The sequence below is a fragment of the Ciconia boyciana genome, chromosome 2 (genome assembly GCF_034638445.1).
Source record: "Ciconia boyciana chromosome 2, ASM3463844v1, whole genome shotgun sequence".
Taxonomy (NCBI): Eukaryota; Metazoa; Chordata; class Aves; order Ciconiiformes; family Ciconiidae; genus Ciconia; species Ciconia boyciana.
This window is the reverse complement of record NC_132935.1, coordinates 152,456,648-152,480,635: the sequence shown is the minus strand read 5'-3', so window position 1 is coordinate 152,480,635 and position 23,988 is coordinate 152,456,648. Positions and strand designations below refer to the sequence as shown.

The 23,988-nt window shown below is 37.5% G+C and overlaps 1 protein-coding gene across 12 annotated transcripts in view; it reads left to right on the top strand.

Moving 5' to 3' along the window:
- ARHGAP12 (Rho GTPase activating protein 12) overlaps positions 1-20,155 on the top strand; it is a 77,763-nt gene extending 57,608 nt beyond the window's left edge. For 7 of the 12 annotated variants that reach the window (XM_072854584.1, XM_072854583.1, XM_072854576.1 and 4 more), the window contains 10 exons: positions 1,120-1,201; positions 7,123-7,227; positions 7,572-7,670; positions 10,336-10,438; positions 11,434-11,553; positions 14,461-14,559; positions 16,649-16,726; positions 17,588-17,722; positions 18,004-18,106; positions 18,534-20,155. In XM_072854584.1, the coding sequence (XP_072710685.1) occupies positions 1,120-1,201; positions 7,123-7,227; positions 7,572-7,670; positions 10,336-10,438; positions 11,434-11,553; positions 14,461-14,559; positions 16,649-16,726; positions 17,588-17,722; positions 18,004-18,106; positions 18,534-18,708 (1,099 nt within the window). In that variant the 3' untranslated portion in view covers positions 18,709-20,155. The remainder of the gene's footprint in view (positions 1-1,119; positions 1,202-7,122; positions 7,228-7,571; positions 7,671-10,335; positions 10,439-11,433; positions 11,554-14,460; positions 14,560-16,648; positions 16,727-17,587; positions 17,723-18,003; positions 18,107-18,533) is intronic. The other 5 variants (XM_072854580.1, XM_072854585.1, XM_072854588.1 and 2 more) reach the window with 3 other exon arrangements.
- Positions 20,156-23,988: the final 3,833 nt, after the last annotated feature.

Here is a 23,988-nt window from a genome sequence, read left to right as displayed (position 1 = left end):
ATGACCTCATTTCTAACTTCCTTTCTCTGCCTCACAGGCAAGCATTTACATTATAAATCATAACGTATAATCAAGTAATGCTGTCTAACTTACATTTCTGGTGTTATGCAAAGAGTTAGTGTTAAATACTGCAGAAGTGTGGCATATCCTCAGATTTAATTTAGGTCTACTTTTTACTTTTTTTACTTTTAATTTTTTTAATTTAATCTTCTGGGTATAATACTGTGTTATATCTAGTTCAGTGTTTCCCAGACTTTTGATACATGAAGCATGCTTTTTCTGAGGATTAAGTAGTCACACCCATCTGATACTCCAGAGCCACCCTGACGTAGTCCAGTGCAGCTGGGCAGCACATCTGACCCCCAGTTTGGTTCCTAAGAGCTTGGTAGGAAGGAGTGGACAGTGGCTCATGCAAGCTGCTACTGGTACAGTATACTCTCACCATTTATGTTGCATCTGTTGGAATCATTGATCTGGATTACTGGGCTGCTGTACAGAAAGATGCAACATGGCCATCCTGTCACTTTGAGAGCTGTTGAATAATAATTCATGTTTGGGCAATGGGAATAGATTGTCAGGGCTTGTCAAGACTTTCGGGTTTTTTTTTAACCTCAGTAGGACAGGTACTCAGGCATAAAAGCAAATAGTCAAACAGCTGGAGCAATTTATTTGTTGTTTTTCTGCATTTTTAGATGTGTAGCAAATATTTTATTGCCAATGTAAATGAGCTTATTACATAAATGTGGGACACCTGCATCCCAGCTAGATGTGATCAATCAGTTTCAGAATTATGCAGTACTTCGGCATAATCTACTAAGTACACAGTAGGTTGAGCATTCCAGATTAGCCCCTTTGAAATTATAATTGTATGGTGTTTCTCCTGGTGAACTGCTTCCACTACTAATTAGCTTTGTTTGATTTAGACTTTGATGGTCAGGCTGGGACTGTTAACATATGTTCCCTTCTACAAATATGATAGCAATTAAGACTTACTGATGGCACTAATGACCTTATATATGGTTAAGTATATTAACATGCAGGTCAGCTGGGCAACAATGATTGACAGTTTATCTACTTTCAAAGTCAATTTATCTTATGTTTGTTTACACATATTTACAGAAAGAATTGGATGTCATCATGGGCAGTGTTACAAGGTTCATCACTGCTGTTCACTAAAACCCAAGGAAGTGGAACTGGCTGGGTAAGCTCAGGAACAACCCCCACCCTCATTTAAGTGTTAATCACGTAAAGCACAATAAATTAAAGCCCTCTTATTTGTAGGGCTTAAATACCGATATGCATGCATAATTTAGAAAACATAAGTGTGTGTAAGATAGCAGGAAAATAGTTTAATGTAACAATTATGATGTAGAATGAGAAGAAAACCAGTTGTACTTTCTTATATTTCAGAAACATTTTTATATTTGTTAAGTAAGAAACTGATAAAGAGGTATTCAGGTGCCCTGTAAGCTTGAAGTTTTTGCTCCAGGCCAAATATTTTTGTGTTCCTCACTAATGTGTTTGTCTAAACAGTTTATTTGTTTTACTGTTCTTGGATATTTTTTCATAAACTCCAGGTAATTTTGAATGTGATACATGTAATAAAATAGTCTGACACTTGGCTTGTTGCTTTGGACTACTTGAATAATGTGGTATTGTTGCCTTATCATTTAGTCTTTGCCTTGCTGGATTCCATATTTTGTTTTATATCTGCATAGTGCACGACAAGTATTTGTATCTATTTTGATGTCTGATGAAGACCTAAAGAGAAACATCACACTGAAGATGATGATTCTTCAATTTTTATATCATCTCTAGTTTAATAGCACTATAATTAAATTGGCTATATTTATCCAGCTGCATTCCTACATAAATAGGTATAGAAATGGCTCTTTATCTATGGCTTACTTACCTACTTTTGGAGGTCTGACATGAAACTGTGTGGATCACCTATAATAACTAAAGAGAGGTCAGATTCAGTATTCATTCTTCCAGTGTAGTATCATGCAAATTCCAGCAAAATTGCATCTTACAGATACATGTTATCTTGCTGTGCTTTGCTGATCTTTCTGCTTGGCTCACTTTCTTCTGCAGCGCTTCTTTTTGGGTAGTGAATTGGCATTGACAATTCTTTACTAAAGCATTGAGTTCATTTCAGAGCTGTAAACATTTTTTTTTCCATTCTGTTGCTATAGAAGGGGTGGTTGGAAAAAAATGGGTGAGGACGGATAAATAACACCATTGAGGGTAGAAGAGAATGGAAAGAGTCAAGTTGGGCAAGATGGTCAAGCAGAAGGAAAAGAGAAGGGAAGGAAAAAGAATAAAGGTTAAAGGCATGAGATAAGGTAAATTACGCTGTCTGGTAGAAGTGGACTTGGTGACCTAAGGTCTGCCCACACCGTATGTGGGGAGGGGAAGAGAATGTGATGCACGTCAGAGACAAAGCACAGAAAAAGGAATAGAAGCATGTGTATATATATCTGAAAGTTACTGACTTTCCCACCTGGAAATATTGAGACACTAGGTAAATATAATTACCATTATTAATCAGTGAGAAAAATACTGCCAATAAGAAAATGAACAGAACTTGTGAATTTTTTTAAATATAACTTTTATAACAAAGTATGTTGAAGAAATATTGAAGAACCTTAAAAGCTGAGCTTTGAAGCAGGAAGTACTGGGATTTGGGAGGTTTTAAAACTCATTTCCTTCTTTCATGCCCTTCAGTCATTGTCTATTGTTTAGTCAAGTTCAATTTCATCACCCTACTTCGTAAAATGGAAAATCCCTAGCCATTCTGAGGTGAGCTTTGATACTTAGTCTCAGTGCACAAAGAATACTATTATTTTTGCAGCAAGCTGGTATTATTCATGGAAACTGATAACTTTTGCAATTTACTTTGTAGCTAAGGATCCAAAAAGTACTTTAATTTTATAGGTATAAATATGCATGTTTGGAAAGTAAAACATTTCGCCTGAGTAACTAATCAAGTTCCAAAAACTTGATTACAGCTACTAATACTATTAATCCAAATGTAGCTGTAGGTAAAAAAATAATTTTAACTATATGTTGATATCATTGAAACACACAGTGCTAAACTAAGACCCTGTTTATGAATATATGATACTGTTATGAATGAATGTGTGTCCAAATGCATTATCCATAAGAGATAGTCATGCAACTCTGCTTATTGCTGAGGGATGGTAGTATAAGTTGTCTTACACCTTCCAGATACAGTCATTTGGTGGGGAAGAAAAAAGGCATAAATTCTTGTGATAATTTAAGTGGAGCAAAAGTATCATAGTCACAACACTTCTGTGTGAGACTGTCAGCTATGTGTAATGTCAAGTATTGGAGTAGGGTCAGCAAAATATCAACAGTATGAACAGAATAAAGTGAAGCTGGAAATACTAAGGGAGAATGTCTTTCAAAGACTTTGTGTTGTATACCTGCATGCTTGCAGTTGGCTTTGTAAATATGTAGTTAAATATTCAGCACATGCTCTTTTTGCTCTCTGTGTAGGATCTTTTTTTGGGGGTGTTAAAAATTCCACCTCACCTCTCAAACTTTGATCTGTTATTGGTATTTTAATAAGGTGAAGTCAAGTTTAACAGTTTGACATATAATAAGAATTAGATTTCGTCTTCATCTTACGGGAAGAATATTTGTTTAGCATTCGTCTAGTGATTGATATAACCATATCTTTTTTTTTTGTGCATTGTTTTGTGACTTCATCACTTTTCTTCCTTTTTCTCATCAAGTCATTTTGCCAAGGGGGCTCAATTCCTGAGCTCTTGCTCTCGCTGCTTTCTTCTTGGAAAAATGCTCTCAGTCGTCGACCTGCTGTCACCTATGTAAACTCTGACCAAGTTTCACCTATCACTGTATGTGTTCTTGTTGCATGCCTCTTGTCACTGTAAGGCTATTTGCCACTAATCTTGAAAGTAAATTTGAATTTTTCCAAGGCTTAAGTTTTGTCACTTCATAACACCTTGTGTATCCTGTTTGCTGTTTTCTGAAAGTCACCCAAGGTGCAAATTAACACAAGTGTATTGCAATAATCCTGTAATTGTTCTAATGGAATAAATTAGAAAGAGTATCTGGTTCATCAGTGCTAGAATTATAATCCCAAATTTGCCTACTATTTGAACCACTAGTGTCTTGACTAAAACAGCATGGTATGGTCAGTTTTTTAACACATATTTTATGTCTAATTCTTTCTAACACAGCTAATTTAGGATGTTTGTAAGGTGCCTATGATGCCTTTGATACAGTGATGTACATGATGTTGGTTAATTCTAGCTATAATTGGAATACACAAAAATGTAGATGTTATGCATAAAAAGCTGAAAGGAAAAGAGCTCAAGGATGTTCTGGCTATATGCCACATACAGAAAGCTGATGTAAATTTGTAGGACTCTTTATATATAAATTTAAGCATCTGTAGTTAGTCATGTTTTGAAGTGTAGATGCCAAGCATAGAAGTGCTGCTTATCAGAAACTGATAAAATGTTTGGAGCTAATATGGTAGCTTGTTCCTCAAGGTGGATGAGGAGGAATTTAGATAATGATACTACTGTTAGAAGAAACAAACAGGCTTGGCCGGTTGTATAATTGTTTTTTAATATCACTTTCTCAGCACTCTTATCAGAATCAAACTAAAGCTTTCATGGAAGAAAACATATGTGAAGGCATTAAAAGCAATGTTTCAGTAATTTGACTTCTTGAGGTTTTAAAGTGTTGGTGATGTTTAAAACTATTTTGGTATCTTGGCTTGTATTTCCTGAAGAGTAGAGCGCGAGCTATACGTTTTGAGTTTAGTTAAGATGCCTGAGACTCCTAGAATGACTGTTTTGATGACCAGTGCCTTAATTTTTTTTTTCCTGCTGTGAGGAGGAGTAACTGTAGGCTTATTCAATTAACCTTGTGCTAAAAATGACGCAACTGCCTTTTCTTTGTCTGTCAAATTCATTGCTATGTATGTGGAAGCCTGAAACAGATAATTTGTACACAGTTTGGTATCATTTAAAATGCTACTTTCTATAAGGAAGTCTGGATTTTTTTTAATATGTCTTTTAACAGAAATTTATATTTTCAGCTGTTGAAAGAAGGTCTCTCTCAGATTTGGTGTGAATGAGTTGTAATAGCTATTGCCAAATTTTAGTGATGGGGCTTCATAAAACACAGTAAATGGTAACTGCTTAGAAGGATTAATCTGTCAGCCTTCTGTAATAGGCACATGTCCTCAGTGTCAGGTACAGTGGTGGTAAACCAAAAGTGGGTAAAATTCTCAAACATCAAGGAAATAAATGTTCTTCAAGGTTCATCTGGGCAAACTCTTGTTTACTGTGCTACAGCACTGTGTTTATAGCCAAGGGTGTTATATGTACATTACTACAGTTCATCAGTATTGCACAGCTGATTATACAGGAGCTCAGATGATTATCATGAAAACTATTTGGAATGCAAATACTCCTATCAGAGTCTGGCTTCAAAAAACTTCCATCCTTTTGCTAATGACAATAAGGAATATCTTTATATTTTTCTTTTTTTGTTAAAGCTGTAAGTTCTGAAGCTCCCTTTCCAGCCATGAAGGAGCATCTGTCCCCTCAGCTCTCTTTCTGCAGTCCATGCGTGGATGAGGAGGACTTGGAATTAAAATGTTCTACCCAGGGTTTTTGGTTTGTTTTTTCTGAGTGCTAGTTGGCATTGGGTAAATTAGAAATATTCCCTTCTGATATTTCACGGGTAAAATAAAGAAGTTAAGATTCTACTTTCTATTCAGCACCTTAATTGCCCTTAGGACTCAAGGCAGGGAGATTTTCCAGTCGTAAACAGCCTTTCTAAAACACAATTAGCATTAATTAACATCCATGCTGGGAATTTAATCAGAAGCAGCAGATTAGTTCTGTTTTCCGAACTGTTTTTTCTCCCCTTGGATATGGCTGTACAGGCTGGAAACTCGTGTTCGCAGCAAGGAGCTTGTCCTGGGGCTTATGTCCCCCAGAGCTGTCACACGAACAGCATTCGCACATCAAAGACTTCTTAAAGAAATAGAAAAGAACCTTTCTGATGGATCAGATGCTACAAGCTTCCCCTAGAACTACAGCATTAAATTTCTGTGCTACAACCAAGGGAGTTACAGCTTTCCCTGTTCCATGTTTTACTTATTTTACTCGCAATTAGAGCTTTTTGTTTGTATGGGTCACTGAATTGGTTTCCTTGAGGAATGATATTTCAAAGCTATGGAATGATATTTCAAAGCGATGTGGTGTAGGTTGAAACCCTAGTAAAAGTACTTTATTTTAAAAAATTATGATACCTAGTATAAATGTCAAAGTAGTAGGTAAAAATAGCTCCCTGATGTTTTCCTCCAAATTGTTTGAAGGGTTACTTGTGGGTTAAATGCTTTTTTTTATCATTTCGGTTATTTGCTGTTTGTTTAGTAGCTAGACAGTGAAATTGAGTTCTGTTTACTTGCTAGGATGTGCTCCGGTATTGCAATAGAAGCACTACAGAAAAATATAAAATAATGTGAAAAGAATTGTTGAAAAATATATACATATGTATACACACACATGAAATTATATGTATTACGAAAATGTAAAAACTGAAAGTGCTTTTTCAGTGCAGGAGGGTTGTAATTCCTATCTAGCAAAGCTACTATTTCTGGTTTGATTTTTGGTTTTATATACAACCATTAATTAACTGACAGAATGTGTTTTGGTTTTTTGTTCAGTTACTTGTTAGCCAGTTTTGTTTAAAGCTTGGAACTATCTTGACTAAAATCAAGCTACAATCAAATGCTGTATGGACTTCTACCACTTGTGATAGGAAAAAAAGTCCTGCTGGAGTCTGGCTGGGATTTAAAGTTATGGAATTTTAAGGGCTTTAAGCTGAGCAGCTTTTAATAGGCATGCTTAGAGGATGTTTTGTGTGTAGTGTTTGTTTGGTTTTTGTTTTTCTGGTATCATGCCTGTTGATTTTTGGCAAAGTACTGTATTTGGGTTAAGTTATATAGACTGTAAATAACGTATATTATATTTAGAGGATTGCAAGACTGCGTACCTGTTAGGAGTTTGTTTGTTTTTAAGTTTGTCATCATTGTTCCTTTTTTTCCAGAAGTTTGGTGTCAATCAGTCTAAGCCAGAATTTACAGTGGATCTCAAAGGGGCATTGATTGACTGGGCCTCAAAGGACAAATCCAGCAAAAAGAATGTTATTGAGGTGAATTATTTTATTTAAATGCAGAATTCTGTGTACTTATTAATTAATGACTTAATAAATTTTTTCTAAACTTAAAATCAAAAACTTTGATTTTTCTACATTTCTTCCTGCTCAAATGTATGCACATCTTAGTACCTGCAAGAAATGTTAATTTTTAATATGTCTGTATAGGATATGCTTTTAAATTTTAAGCAGACTGTTATTTACTGTTTTCACTGGTAAGTGAGTGGCTATATATTATCTAAGTTATGCTTGGGAGAAGTTTAATTTGATTTAGATAATTTCATTTTTGAATTCTAGTGTGTTTATCAATTCTGATGATATCTGTTTTTATTTCTTTAAAGCTAAAAACCCGCCAAGGAACTGAACTCTTAATTCAATCTGATAATGACAGCTTTATTAATGAATGGTATAAAGTTCTTAACTATACCATCAACAATCAGGTACGTGTTTGAATTGTGAAGGCTCTATTTTCAAGGTAATGTTATTTAGTAAAATAATTGGTGTAATGACTCCTAGTGCTTCACATATATCTTCATTTCCTGATTTTCTTGAGCATGGGCAGGAGGTTGAGGATATGGCAGTTCTTGGTGGTGACAAGTGAAATATAATTAATAGTGGCAAAGGAAGAAGGATGGTCCACTGGATTAAGAACCAGGTGATGTGGGCTGACCTCCAGCTCAGAAATGAGCTTCCTTCTGTGGCCAAATACTTGTCCTGTCTCAGTGACCTGAAAGGTTCTGATAGAGAGGGAGTAAAGGGGGGAGGACGGCCAAGGGAGTGCTTCATGACATACATTCATCAGCATTTGATACTGCTATTCACTTAATAAGGCTGCACTAAAGTGCAAATTAAAAGCCCTGGCAAATACTGTATTATCTCTTCTTATCCGACAGCGTAATGCCAACTATTTAATCAACAGAAAAATGATCAAGCATTTGCTCTTGATATTGGCAAACAAGATTTACCATCTTTGAATTCAGAAGAAGTTGGAGGAGATCTTGGAGAAAATACTCCTCTCATATCAAATTGACTTCATGTGTATTCTTAATTTTTGTAGCTACAGGCCTGGTTGCTGCCTGTAAGCAGCATTTATGTTGCTTTTGATGTCGGTCAGTGGCCTTTATTTCTCTTAGCTCTGATAGTGTTTTCCACATTATGGGTGTTTTCACCCAAACATAGCAGGCTAATATGAATGGTTTAGTTTCTTTCTGAGTGCTCATGGTTTAGGCTGCTAATCTCCCGTCTCCTGGTATGAAAATGTCATGACCCTAGTAACCAGGCAAGGCAGTCACTCAGTGATATCCTTCTCCTGTCTGCCTCATGTAACACAACTGAGGCCGCTTCTTCCCTGCTTAAATAGAAACGAAGGTGGAAGTGCTGAGGTTTAGCTGAGATGAGAGCAAGGTATTAAATGTTAGGTGGAGGAAGTGAGTGGTAGAGTAGGGAGAGTTTATTGCCACTCCAGAGCATTGGTGATGCATTACTGCTGGGAGCTGGTAGCCAAGTGACCTAAGATTACAAGGGAAAAGTTCAAAATGTACGTTACTACACTACCTGATAATTTGGAGCACTGAAGCACCTGATAATTTGGAGCACACTATTTGGCTACAAAAATCAATCAGATCTGAAACAAACTTCTAATTTTGAGAACTTTATGGTAATAGTAGCTGTGAGTCTTTTTCCCAGGACAGCTATGGCTAGTTCTAGTGTGATGAGATCTTTCCTCAAAAGAAGGTACATCTTAGATTCTGGTCTCTTTGCTCCTTCAGGCTGCTGTTGTGGCAATATACTGTACAAGAGGAATAGCTATCTGCAAAGGATGTGGCTGCTCTCTTTTACATACAGCAATTTCCAAGTTATTAGATTAGACTTGTTCCGTAATACAAACTAGATCCCAGGTGATTTTTTCCAAAGCACTTCATTAAAAAGCTTTGAGGCCTCTTGAAGAAAGCACTGGTCAAATAGTCTCAGTGGCAGAGTGGATCCTTAACGGGGACATTAATCACGCAGTTGAATATATTGATCTTTGATATGTAAAAAGGCTATCCAAAGCTTCTGAAAAGCAACAGGGAATGAGGATTGTTTAAAGCTAATGTTAGCCCTTCAAGTTAAAGTGCAACTTTATGAAGCTATGCTTCTGAAGCTCAATGAAGCTATGCTTCTGAAGCTCAATGAAGCTATGCTTCTGAGTCAATGAAGCTATGCGTCTGCTCATTCAGCACTCTGGAGTATGCAACCTTGCCTTATTGTTTAAAATGTCCTTCCTTGTAACAAAAGACACTGCACTGTCAGATTTTTGTAACTGCATAAAGTCAAGTTCACTTTAGTAGAAGTGAAGTAAGAAATACACAGTTTTGGAAAGGAGTATGTTGCACTGAGACTAGAGGAAGTTTCTTTTCCTATATACTGATATGTCTGTAGTCATGCATGGTATGAGGTATGAGGCTGCAGGTGGGTAGTGTCACAAGCTCTGGTATCTGCCTCCGCACTACATGATCCACATTTTCTCTTGACTCTGTTTAATGAGAATATGCTGAGAGAGCAGTAACACAGGCCGAGGATTTTAGGCCCTGATGTATTTATTTTCTCAGAATGAATTCAGTGTATGTTTTGACAGTGGTGAAATTTTCCAACTGGCAATTCTATTTTCTGTCATGGAAAATTCTAATTACAGAAATTAGCAATAGCGTAAATGCTCTAGAAGTGTTTTGTAGACCCTGTTAGTCAGGTGCTGCTGTGGCAGACCATGTAAATGAAACAGCTGATGTTTGTTACTGGATTTGAAAAAACATTAATATTGTTTATTGGTTGATGTAATGAAGTTTTATCATGAAAGGCTGGTTGTGCTTTGTTCAGTGTCCAGCAAAACTTTCTTTACTGGGTCTTATGATCAAATAGTGTTTCTCAAAGTTATTCACTCTGCCAGTGAGAATGGTATTATCTCTGAAGATATTTTTACAATCTAGAGTTCAGGAAAGAACCAACTGAATATCATTTATAGGGAAAAAAAATGTATATTGTAGAACTGTCTACAGGAAGCGTGTTTGTTAATGCTACATTCTGTGAATTGGTAAACTGACCACTGTATCTTCTTAAATCTAATAGGTAGTAGAGTCCGATGAAGCATTAGAAGATGATGTACCAGATTCTCCTGGGGTGGAAAAACAAGACAAAGAGAAAGAGAATAAAGACTCTAAGAAACTTCGTTGTGAGTTGAAAATTTTCCATTAATTGATTTTAGCGATGCTTTTTTTTTTTTTTTGCATCTTCAGTATTATGTGTAAATAGAGAAAAATTCAGAAGGACAGTTAAAAATGAAACTACTCAAGTTTGGAAACAGGCTTTGATGTAGTTCATTCTGCATCTTGATGCCAGTTAGTTCCATGTTTTATTAATCATACTAAAAAAAAAAAAAGCACCAAATGTCTTTAGCTCCTTCTGTATGACACATGAAAAATAGGAGAAAATAGACAGTAATGAAATGGATTATTTTCAAGGTATTGTGAAATGTACAGAAGTAATTAGACCTTTTTTTCTCTGACTTTTATAAATGGTTTTGTATAAAGATCTTTTTGTCCTTTTCCATGTTCAAAAACTGATTAGAATTATCTTACTTGGTTTTTGTCTGTGGTACAGCATCTGTAAATATTTGCACTATTAACTTAAACTGCAATTTTGCTAAGTTGCTAGTGAGGTTATATTGGCTCATTTAGAGAAACTAAACATTTTTAATTACACCTTCAGAATTTTAGAGTTAATTTTCTTTTCGCCATAGAAACTTCTTCCTATGCACAGAACTATATTAATCAAGCAGACTATTCTGTGTCTCTGACTTCTGGGCCTTATATGTAATTTGCAAGAAAGTATTTATTTCTTTTAAATTAATGAAAGGCAGGACTGGTTTGGAAACATAGCTATATTTTTAAAATTCCACATCAATTACATATGTAAGCTACCACTTAGTTTCACAGGCAAACTTGGTTTTACAGGTTTTTTGTGACAGGGTTGTCTCTTGGTGGTTTGAAAAATGGATGCTATTTTCAAGGAGTTCCAAAAAGTTAAGGAAAAAACTTTGGATGCAGTGCAAATTTGAATAGGTTTTTCATGTGGTTTTGAGCTTAATTTTTTTTTAATGTTGGTTCCTTGGCAGATAAATGCAGTGTTGGTTCTGTGGATATTCACACTAAATGCATTTCTTTTCAGCAGTGAAAGCACCTAGCAATATAGATTCTACAGATCAGAAAAAGACCAAAACAAAGCTCAAGAAGTTTCTTACACGGCGCCCTACATTACAAGCTGTCCGTGAAAAAGGCTACATTAAGGGTAAATGAACCTTTTTAACAAAGGAAATAATTTGAAAAGCTGAGTTTAGTAGTTCATGTGTAAAATGGGGTTAAAATGGTCTAGTTTTAGAGTAAAACACATGTGTATGGCTGGTTTAACAAAAGTCTTGGATGTATAGAGGAACTGGTGATTGATTGTCATTCTTCTGAGCACTGCTACTAGCCACTAAACTTCACAGAGGATGTTCTCTACTTCAGCTCATTACTGGCAAAACTGCAGTGAAAATTGAGGGCCCAGGAGCCTGTTTGGGCTTGGAGTGCTTCCTAGCTAGAGAGTCCATTTGGTCTGCTGTTCTGAGCTGGAAACTTCAGATAGATGATAATCATTTGTGCATACAAGGGGGGAAAAAAGTCCTTTGGGTACAAAGCTGAATGCATGTGCTCATCTGTTTCACAAGGATGTTTTAGTCTGAGTGGAACGAGACAATCATGTGCCATCTCATAAGAAATGAAATATTTAGGCAAACCAGGATGAGGCTAAAGGAATCTTAACTTAAACATCTTTTTTCCCCGAGCCTTTTTTGAATGTATAAATTTTTTAATTGTTTCACAAACAATGAATCTTACAGATATTCTTGAATCAAACTTATGAAAGAATTGATTTTCATTTGTCACACTTGTAGAAACTGAGAGAACAGTATTTGCACAGGTTTAATGCATTTGTGTAAATTATTGACTTGGTACTCACTGTAAAACTTCATTTATTTATTTATTTGTATGCTTTAGCAGGACTTGTAGGTGGTGCTCTACTAGGGTCAAAATAGCATATGGGTAGGCAAATACCAGACCAAATCCTACTGTGATTTGCCTAACCACATACTTTAACAGGTGTGCTTCTGTTGCATGTGGTGTTTGATATATTTGTGTATCTGCAAATATAACTTAACTGTAAATGATGAATTTTTTGTTTGGGATAAGGAGGCATTATTCCCAGACTTCAACGTTTTGCTCTGCTTTACAGCTTAGTATTCATGTCATGGCTCAGTGACGTTAACTTCTGACATTAGCAACAGTGAACGCTAAGCCAAGTTTAATTTGTACACGTGCATGCTGATGATTGGATTTTTAATAAAGACATTAAGGAATGGAGAGTTTGTTTTTATTTAAAAGCATGGTGTAAAGTTTGAAAGCTGGATCAGCGCTGTACAGTTTTACTTTTACTGTATGAATGAAAAATACAGAAGTCTATTTAAAAGCCCAGTGTACTTTTGTGGCTGCTACAGAACAAGCTTAGTAAACAGAAAACTTGGCAAACCCAGTATGAGAAGAAAAAATAATGAGAAGTTCTAGAAAAAAACCCACTTGAAGCAGCATGCACTAAGCAGAGAACTACCTGTGGTAAAGTTTCATTACCATTTCGGAAAAACAAAATTACAAAAGTTACTTTAAGATGAGAGGAAAACATATGATTCCTGTATACGTGGAAATTATTAATGTCAGAGGCAATTGTAGCAAATCAGTTCATGTGCTAGTATTTTCTTGTGCTACCTAATCTGCATTGCTTTACCTGCTACACCTGCGTGCTAGCCTGGCTTTCTACTGTGTGGGCTTTTGCAATTCCTTGCTACTGATTCTGCTTATACAGCTGGCTGCGTGAGTAGCAGCAGCAGGACTGAGGTGTTTTGGGGCACTGGCCTTGTAAGCATACAGCTAATAATACCATTATATGCCAGTTTTCATGCTGTATAATTGGTTTGGTGTGCTGTTTGGATTTCCCAAAGCAGTAGTCAGATGCAAGTGTTGTTAATGAACCTGCTTAACTTACTAAACATGAAAAATGGGCTAGATGCTATGCATGATGCAAATGCAAGAACAGTTTCTCTTGCATAAACTCTGAAGTAAGATCTGCTAGATACTGTGAAGATGGCCACTTACATACCTTATTTAACAGATTAAAATAAAAAAACCTCACAAACTTTCTTTCCTTTAAGAGTGGGAGCTTTGCCTCTCTATGTCAAGACCCTATTTCAGTCTCATGCATCTGAATAGGGGAGGTCATCTATTATTTGGGCATCTTTGATGAAAACCATAGAAATGGGTCTGAGAGAGATTTTGGTGATAACATAACCTGAACAAGAGGAGTTAACGTTGTTGAAATACACTAAGACAGTACAAGATTTTGTCTTCTGCCCAGGCTGATTTTCATTTTTTCTCCACTTTATGGTGGAAGACACTCCCCCTGGCTTGCGTAGTTTTGAAAACAAAAACTCAAAATAACCTTTGCCCATAAATATCTGTATTTAGATTCCAGCCTTGCAGCCAGGTTGCTTATGCATAGTCATACTTGCATCCATTCAGAGTTCTGTGATATAAAGGTCTGTCACTTACAAATCCATGTCAGAACTTAAAAAATGTTAAAAGTTAAAGACTCTACATTAAAGTAAATTAATATGTAATGCCGGGTTAAACAGTAGGTGCAATGAAAGATGAAATTTTATGGGGCTTTTCCCCAAGCAATGCCAAAAGCTTTCACTTTGGTTAAAGTTTATTATCTATTCAGATTTTTAACAAAGATTACAGTAAATGTATTTTGAACTCAGAACAGGAATGGAGTGTAATAGGATATTTAAATCCATTAAATTTCTCATTACAGTAATGACTATATGACTCTTATAAGTATATTCTGGTGGATTAAAATAATTTCGGTAGCAAAAGTTCCTTACTCAGAGACTCACGTTTGGGTAACTGCTGACACTCTTTCTTACTGGGAGCTTTTTCTTGCTGGGAGCTGCTGAGAGCTCTTTTGAAAACTTCCCTGTTTTCCCTCTTATACTGTGACAATTGTATCCAGTAGTCTTTGCCCTTTGTAGAGGTTTGTTTTAACCTGAACTAGTTCTGTCACTTGAGTCCTGTTCCACTGTAAATCAGTCTCTTTACTTGGTTCCAGATCAAGTGTTTGGTTCCAATCTCACCAGCTTGTGTCAAAGAGAAAACAGCACGGTGCCAAAGTTCGTGAAGCTGTGCATTGAGCATGTTGAGGAACATGGTATGGTGAAAATTTTTTGTTTCCAAATCTCTCTTGCTCACCACGCTATCTAATTTTAAACGTTAAATGCTGCAGATTTCTTCAGGGAAAATGATCTGAAACCTGTATCTGTAGATAGCAATGAGTTTTCAAGAGTGGGGAGGTAGGTGGGATCCAAAATGGGGAGAGGGAAGGAAATCCTATACCTGAGAAATTGATCTGCTTCAGTATCTTTCAAGTTGAGGAAAAAGCAGGATGGCCTTCTGGCAGCAAGGCTCTAAGGAAAGAGGGATTACAAATGATAGAAGAGCTCAGCCCATCAACATTTTTTTTCAAGATGAAAAGAGAGAGAGACTGTCAAAATGTGGCCTTTCATTTTTGGCATGCTAACAAAATCACTTATATTGAAACTTCCTTGAAACAAACTTCTAGGAAAAAGTCGTGTTCCTGCTTTGTATATGCTTTGACTGCCAGAAGACGAGCCTATCCGTTTGATGCCCTTCAGCCAGTTACACCAATTGCTATGTGAAGTTTTATGCAATTCTGGAGATTGAGTGGACACTGATAACTTTTGTTCGCTTTCATTGAAAATAAGTCTCTCCTGCCTAATAACTGAGAAAATTATATGTTTGAAAGCTACATGTGACATTCTGGGTTGTCTGATGTAAAGGACATCTTCACATTTTTGTTGACAATATGTTGGTTGTGACTCCTGACTCGGCTGTAGTCTATGCTGGTTTTCTTGCTTGTTTCTTGCTGTTGTCATTGCCCTATCTCTTGGAAAAGATGACTGAGAGGGGGCTATGGAATATCATAATCATCATTCAAATATATACCAGTCTGTTAATCTGAGAACGTTCTCTTGAGAAGCAGGGTAAGTGTTACAGGAAAATACTACATGTGAATTTTAAGGCATCTTCCATGGGAACTTCATTTAGGATTTTGTTGCAGTCTGTAGTCCTTTCTCAATGCTGCTATCTTATGGCCTGGGAGGGGAAAAATAACTGCTTCCATTGCCTTACTCCAGTTTGACAAACTGCCACCTTGCTTGTAACAGCAGGCCTTTATTCCGTTTGTGATCTGCAGTTTGTGAGAAGGGGGTTATTTTGCTTTGTTCTCTTTTTATTTATTTATTTTTTTATTTTAAAGACAGGCCTGCAGTGAAGATAGTGGTGAAGTTTTCCTTTTTTAAATACATGAGGGGAAGCTGACAGAAATGAACAGCTTTTTTTTCCTCACTTCTCCAACTCTTCTTCCTACTGCCAATACACTTCAAATCAGTTCTTTCTGTAAAGGAATGACTAGTGGATTATGGGGAAAAGGGATATGTCAGATGGTGCTGGTAACTGTGCTGTGTTGCATCAGACAACTCCTTGAGAAGCTACAGGGACTGCAGGTATTCTGGCAACACTCACCCTCTCAGTGGCACTGACTCACATGCTGCGTTCAAGTAGCGTTTCAGTTAAATTCTTTACCTCCTAATCACTTCTGAGTAACTGCAGTAGCAACCACAGAGACACAGTTTTCTTCTTTTCTGGTTGAGTGTGCAATGCTGTAAAGGCAAGGGCTGCCCACTTCAGTTTTGTAGGTTGTTGGGTAGTGATGAGTGTGCATGCACATCATTCCTTCTCCATGCAAACCTGGTCACTTGACAACTTTGAGATGCTCTCTATGCATGACTTGATTTGATTTTTCTTAACCATACATTAAACAATTGAACATCCACAAAATACTTGGTTCTTGCATGTTGGACTCCCATATATCCCCTGGCCACCCACCAAGAGCATCTTAAACGAGGCACCTCCTCTCACTGGGGAAACTTGGAGCTGTTGCCTCATTACTGCTGTTCTACTGTGTAGGAAGTTTTAGAGATTACTTTGAGCTTGACGCTACCAAACCTGTGTCAGCAAACTACACCTCCTCTGATATGCCCTGCCCATCAAAAAAGCTAGTTTAACTTTTTATTTTTGGTTGAACCAAGTGTTCTTTATTACAAGGTGGGTTTCTTTTGTTTTTAATTTTGCTGAGTCGACCTATAAAGAAGCAGCCTAATGATTGCATAATTCATACATATGTAAGGTATTAAGATGGATTTATCCCTTTGTTTTAGGATTAGATGTTGATGGCTTATACCGAGTTAGTGGCAATCTTGCAGTGATACAGAAGCTAAGATTTGCAGTCAATCATGGTAAGCTTCCTTCAACTGTATTACAACTGCCTATATTTTCAGATTGTTGAAGTTCATAGAAAGCTCAGGAAAAAAACTTTCTTAATGTATAACTGCAGTCTTTCATGAGAAATGATTGTCATCTTCAAAGTAAAATTACTTCAGAATTGCAATATTTAGTGTGTAATATACATAATTTGAAAAACCTAGGGTCCTGGAGGTTTGGTCTTACATGGAGCGTAGAGGCATTGCTAGAACGTAATTCTAAAGAAAGGTGGTAAGAGAATTTGATGGGGGGGGAGAATTATTTAAAACAAAATAACTTCATACCTTATGGAAAAACAGTAAGCATATTAAGCTTCCACTAGCATTAAAATTGTAAGTTTAATGGTTTTTAGTGAGATTTGCTACTGCCTTTTAGTATGGGGGTGCTTAGCTCCTCTTTGCCATACTCTGTGTATAAAACCCTTTCATGCGGCTATATCTTAGTGTTTTGTTCAGTGGGAATCAATAGGCAGCGTGCAACTAGGAAGAAGACAGTAGCCCATCTACAATCTGACCTCTCATTTCCTGATTGACAGGGTCTAACAGTAAATTTTGTTACGTCAGCAGCTTCTATTCCCCTCTGGAAAATGCCCTTGGTGTATGGGAGCTGCATGTAGTGCAGTAAGCAAGAGTTTGGCCATCTCTGTAGTGGTTGAGTTTTTGTATCCCCTTTCACACTGCTGCAGCTCTTGTATCCCAGCAGAGAATGGGCTGAATTGGAGTAAGAGTCTTCACTACTTTAAAAGCAATAAGTACTGAAGAGTAGTTAAGTTTATTTAAAAAAAAACCCAAACTTTTATAGTTAAATTAATAACTTTATTCATTTTTCTTTCTCAGATGAGAAACTAGACTTGAATGACAGTAAATGGGAAGATATACATGTCATCACAGGAGCTCTAAAGATGTTTTTCAGAGAATTGCCAGAGCCGCTGTTCACTTATAATCACTTCAATGACTTTGTCAATGCAATTAGTAAGTCTGAAAAACATGCCTGTGCTTTTTGTATAAGTTCTGCTCAATATGTACAATTCATTTAATTATTTTGGACAGTAAAAAGAATGTTTTGGTTATGAACGTCTGGAAGGCCTACCTAAATTGCCTGTCAGTAATGCACGGTCCGGTCAGGAGGTGGCAGTATTTTATCTAATATTAGCACTGCAAAACATTTGCTTTTATTCCCAGTCTGTTAAATTTTATGCTAAAGTTTTAAACAAAAATACTGAATTTTTGTTCTACACCTCATCCTTTTGCAGAACAAGAACCAAGGCAGCGGGTCCATGCTGTTAAAGATTTAATCAAACAGTTGCCAAAACCAAATCAGGACACTATGCAGGTACTCTTTAGACATCTGAAGAGGTAAGTAGCAGATAGAAGGAGAGGCTTTGTATTGCTGATCCTCCCTTAAAGCTAAATAATCCAATTAAAAGTACTAGGTGACTGTTCCCACTGCATTTTTCTTGCCTATATTGGACTTGATGAAAACAATATATCAGTCTGTATACAAGCTTGCAGAGCACGAAACGGACTTTAGACAGTATGTGTCATAGTTATGTTTACTGCCAAGTCCGTATGTTAGAAGGATTGTGAGAGGATCAGGAATAACATTTCAAAACAAAACTTTTCCATAGAGAGGGGAATCACAGCAGCTGTATGTCCTAATAACAAGACTACTCATTAAATAAATATTGTGAATGGTCATTTGCTTTGGACTGTGTCTTTTTCTTGTCATCCCATTACTCTAACACTGATAAGTCTCTCTTTGTGTATTTTTTTTCTCTTTCAGAGTCGTAGAAAATGGAGAAAAGAACCGAATGACCTATCAAAGTGTAGCAATAGTTTTTGGTCCAACCTTATTAAAACCAGAGAAAGAGACTGGTAACATAGCAGTCCACACAGTATACCAGAATCAGATTGTAGAATTAATTCTACTGGAATTGAATTCCATTTTTGGACGCTGACATTTTTCTTGGAGTAGAAACTGGAAGTAATGGGTTGGCAGCAGTACTCCATCAGAAGGAAAATCTCTCGCTGTACATGATGTATTATGTTTGTGGACCAAGCAGCAACTTGTTTTTTGCACTTTTGGGGAGGGGAGAAACAGGAGAAATATTTGACTACTTTAACGCAAATTAAAGACAACACTTTGGATTTCTTTGAAAAGTTCAATGTAAAAAGTGAATTGAAAAGTTTATAGTTTGCTGTTTTTTAAGTAGCATCGGAAAAATGTAATATAGGTTCATACACTGGATTTCTTGGAGCGTTAAAGCTGTTAATGTCAAACTGGATAATCTGGAATTTAATCATAAATTTTTTCCACTTGATAGGGGAAATGTCCTACCAACTGGTGTGGAAAAATTCAGTGAAGTTACATCTTAAGCTTCTGTATTTCAACCTATGCAGATCTGTATGACGCTTTTCCAAGGGGTTTCTGCATGCTGTGACTGTCTTAAACTTGTGCTAACAGTTTGGTTTAGTTATTCAAATCTAATTCATCACTTGATATCTGCTGTCCTCCCCCCCCCCCCCCTTTTTTTTTTTTCTTTTCTTTTCTTTCCTTTTTTCCCCTAGCAACCTTTCTGGAACTTCTTAGTTGCTTTGTAGAACAGCACACTATTTCAAACACTGAACTTGTAAGAATATCCAGCAACGGATATTTGTCTTGTGGCATAATAGAAGTCATATTTAATAAACATGTTCATTTTTTTCAGGGTATTTCCCGAGCTAAGTTTTGTGTTATACTGATTTAAAGCTAAAATCCTGAGTAAATACCAACTGTAACACTGTACTGAGTTCTTCATATAATGCTGTGGTAGTGGAAGTTTAATGTAAATACAGGCTGTCCTTTTGATTCTTGTACATAATTCAATTCCTGTATAGTTAAGAACATTTTAGTCACACATTTCTAATCATGGGTAGATTAGCTACAGTAGCATAACGTTTCCAGTGGATGTCTGGGTTTCAGCAGGGAAACAGGTTATGGGGAGGGAGGGAGGACCTAACTGTGTGCACTTTTAGATGTTAATTACATTTGCAGGCAAATAACTGTAATGCAAATGGTACTGGAGAAATACTGAGTGTGCTTGCTAAATTGTTAATGCACTACAAGAGGAGCCTTTTAGGTTATTTAATATGTACAGGATACATTAGAAAAATGTATTATGAATTCTAACATCTACAAATAGTGAAACTCATGTTTTGATAGATAGATATTTGATGGAGTCCATGATGCTAAATTTAAGAATTTCTTTTTACTTTAATGTAGAATAATTTGTAAAATTGGTTTTGAAAGATTTTGTTACAGGGAACATGGTCTGCTGAAGATTTTTTTAAATGTATTTTTCTAGACTAACTGCTGTATCTGACATTTGTTATGTCTAACCTGAATAAAGAAAACCGTTACTTCTTTTGGAGTTTGCCATTCCCGCTTCAGACAACATGAACCCCCTTTAAACAATAAGACCGATGTATCTTACCGCTTAGCATGGAGACTACTTGTGGCAAAGAGTTGTCGTGCAGGATTAAAAACCAAATGCTTACATTATAACCTGACAATTTTAGGAACTTCCAAATTCCTTTCTTTAACAACTTAAATTCTAACATAGGGTTCAGAGAGGGCAGAAGTGATTTATGGATATAAATGTGCGGTCTTTAAAACATCCCAATTTACTTGGAGCCTACTGTACAGAAAGCAGATACATTGGGGAAACAATTGTATTTTGCCTGTGATCTGTTGTATACCTTTCACAACACGGTTCTGGCTTACAGCAAAGGGAATGTGTCGTGAAGTACTGAGGTGTAATCAGATGAATGGTACGAGAATTTCATGAGCATGGGGCTTGCATGAAAAGTCTTCGGAGATAAAAGAGAGAAGATGAGTTACCTTGTGGCTTTCTCGCTGTCTTCTTGTGGTAATGGTGAAGTCTTGTGGTTTGTTGCAAAGCAGCCTGGGTGAGAGTTGCGATAGCTGCATCTCGGCGTTGTGTTGTCAGCCTCCTGGCAGGCTGTCACACCGGAGCAGTGCCGAGGGGCGGGTGTGCCCCAAGCTACTAGAAAATGCCTGCGAAGTTGAAATCTGTTGCTGTGGATTATTCAAATCCCAACTTCAGCTGTAAAATAAAAAAGAATTCCCACTGCTAAAAGAGAGGGCTTATCCACAGGTCACCTTTTCTGTACGAGTGTTATGTTTTTTCAAAGGAAGAATGCCTTTTTAAAACAATTTGATAATGAGGATGTCACACTTTTCCGTGTATTCCCCCAAAATAAAGCATTTTGTTATTACAGTATATAGTATGGTTTTGTGCAGTGAAGTTGTCATATGTTTCAATGTTCTCATTTTTAGTTTGGGGAGAGGAGAGTATTCTTTTTAATTGAAAGAGGTATAGCTAAACACTGTAACATTCGGGAAGGGGAGGCCATCCAAGCTGACGGCGTGCTTGTCGTGAAACTATGTCAACTTGAAACTATGTACATCAGCACATTGGGTTTCTTCACTACTTGAAATACGGTGTCTTGTTCCTGCAGGTAGCTTTCTTTTAAAAAATCAGAATCAGATTTTTGCACAAACACAGCAGGGGAAAGCTATTTGTATTAGATGAAACATAATTAAATTTATATATTCCTCAGTTTGGGTTTTAAATCAGATTTGGTTCTGGTTTAAAACCAATTTAAAGACTGAATATAAATTTTTGCAGCCATAACCATTCAAAGGTGCTTGAGGTCCAATATTACTTATCGGTGCCAGCTGAAATTTTGTTCCCGCACTAGAGCTGAGTTCAGCTCTGGAGTTCAGCTACACAGCATTGGTACTAAGCAACTCAGACATGCTTGATCTATACCCATTATGGGTTTCTTCACTTTAAAGCTGGAGAGAGAAGTGGACACAAAAAAGACAAGGAAATTATACAATCATTTCATGGAAACTATTTTTTTTTAAATCAGAGTTGCACGTAAATAAAGCTTCCTGCGTGCAACTGGATAGGTCACGCTTACTGCCCAGGTTACTCCCCATCTTCACAGAAAGCCATGATAAATTCCCTTTGTACTGACCCCATTGTATTCTGGCAAGTGAATCCTCGACTTGCAGTGTGAGAGAGAGGGGAGTTTGTAGGTAATACAGTATCAATTTATTCCTATGTGGAGCCCTGACTTTTTCCTCTTAAAGGGAATGGCTTTATTTGGCCCTAAAGTAATGATATTTTCAGAATCAATTGGTTAATTCATAAGCCATAATATAAACCAAGCACAGTGGGGCATTCTGCTGGGCGAAGGGGGGGGTACAGCATGTCTAATGAGGCTTTCTGCAGCCGCCGGGGAGAGGAGAGCTCCTCTGAAGAATCTTAATTAGCCTCCACAATTGCAAAGTTTTGTGGGCAAGCAGCTGGTAGGACTGGATCAGACCTTTACAAAAGTAGCCCTATGTGATTGTGGGACTTAAATGAACATTTCCCTCCTCCTCCCCCCCCAGCATTCTTGTAAACAGAGCACTTGTAAAACAAGATCACACTGTATAACAAACCAACATGAAAGACGTTCAGAGGCGACTTGGCCTCTTGGTCCTTTTTATTGCCTTGAGAATTAAATGGCAGCTCTAATATTAGAATTTCCTATAACTTCCCCAAATGGATTCAAGTTTGTTCAGGTCCTTAGCTGCTACTTTCTTTCAAAAGAAGAAATCTCTGTTGCATTCAGCAAACTCAGAACTGCAAAGTGCGACAAGCGGGGACAGCATCAGGTTTATTTCTCATAGAACCTCATCTTGCAGCTTATTGCACTGAGTTGTAGTTGGCTAGGGAAGGGAGAGCAGATCCTTAGTGTGGGAATAAGTAAATGCAAAACACTGAAGGCAACCAGACAAAGCAGGTGTGATGGACAAGCAAGATAGCAAAGAAACAGTCACTCAGAAAATCCGCAGGAATCCAGGCTAGAGACCTGGGAGAAAGCCAGGCTGCCAAGAGTGGTTTGTTGTTTTTTTTTTCTTTCTCTTTTTCTTCTTTTTCCACTTCATACAATACAGGTGAAGGCCTGGCTATGTTCGTAAGGGTAAGTTGCTCTGTAAACAGGTGGAGTTCAAGGGACATTGCAAAATGGCAGTGCCTACCTTTCTCCAGACTTTTCCAGAGTGGCTTCTATGTGTCAGCTCCTCAGTGATGAGCTTGTGTCCAGGTTCACTTGACACACACACCTGAGTGCTACCGGGAGTCAAGAACTATGTTCCTTCAACGTAATCGTGAATGCACAACCAGCATCTGTGCGATACAAAATTAAACTTGTTCTCAGTTCGGCAGCATTATTCTGGTGGCACTGAGTGTCCCATCCGAGATCCAAACCTTGTGGCACCAGATCCTGAAGAGTGTGGGTAGCCCTGTCTGTTACAATCCCAGCACACCAGAAGAAAGAAATATATGAAGCTGAAAAGTGGGAGGATGCAGAAAAAAATAAAACCCCAAGCTAAACTATCTTCACAACCAGTTTAGATTTACGTGTATGGTACAAATCTGTTCAGAATACTTTGTTAATTCATAGTGTGAAAGAAACAGCTGTCCTGTAAAAAATAAATACCATAATTGAAAGCTGTCATTCTTTATATCAGGCATTGGAAGATAAATGTTAAACATTGGCCAGCTTGCCTAGTGCATCGTGTTCTGCAGCCAAAGGGCTGGAATCACACCGCTGGCGGTGTGTTACCTGGCCACTGATGTCCCAGTGCTCTCTGCCTTTTCTTTACCAAGAGGGTGATGCTGAGCTGGTGGTGGCTTGTTGGCTTTCTGCATGTGAATGTCCTGCCTAGCTACTTGTTCCAGTAAAAGGAGGTACCTAACCTAGAAACAGAACTGAAAACCACCTTTTTCCAAGAAAAGCTTTCCTATCAGCCCGGGCTGGGCAGCGCTTTGTCAGCAGGCACTCCTGCTGCCCAGCACTGCCACTGAGCTCACCTGCCTGCTGCAGGGATGCTCTCTCCTAGGACCCAGCGAGTGCATCTTTGGTGGGTGCTGGCCTTGGCAAGGCCCTGCCAACACACACGCGTGACCCGCTCACCTTCAGAGCTTTCTTCTGTGAAGAAAGAAGGAGACACGGTTGTTCAAGAGGTAGAGCCTCTCCTCTGGCACTCCCTTAAAGCACTGTGTACAATGAAGGATGCTGCCACGTTTCCCTCTATGAAATAGCTGTTTCATAGCTGAAGTGCTGTTCTTGCCGATATACTAGTCCTGCTCTAAGTCTTCTCTTTGAAGTTTTACAGA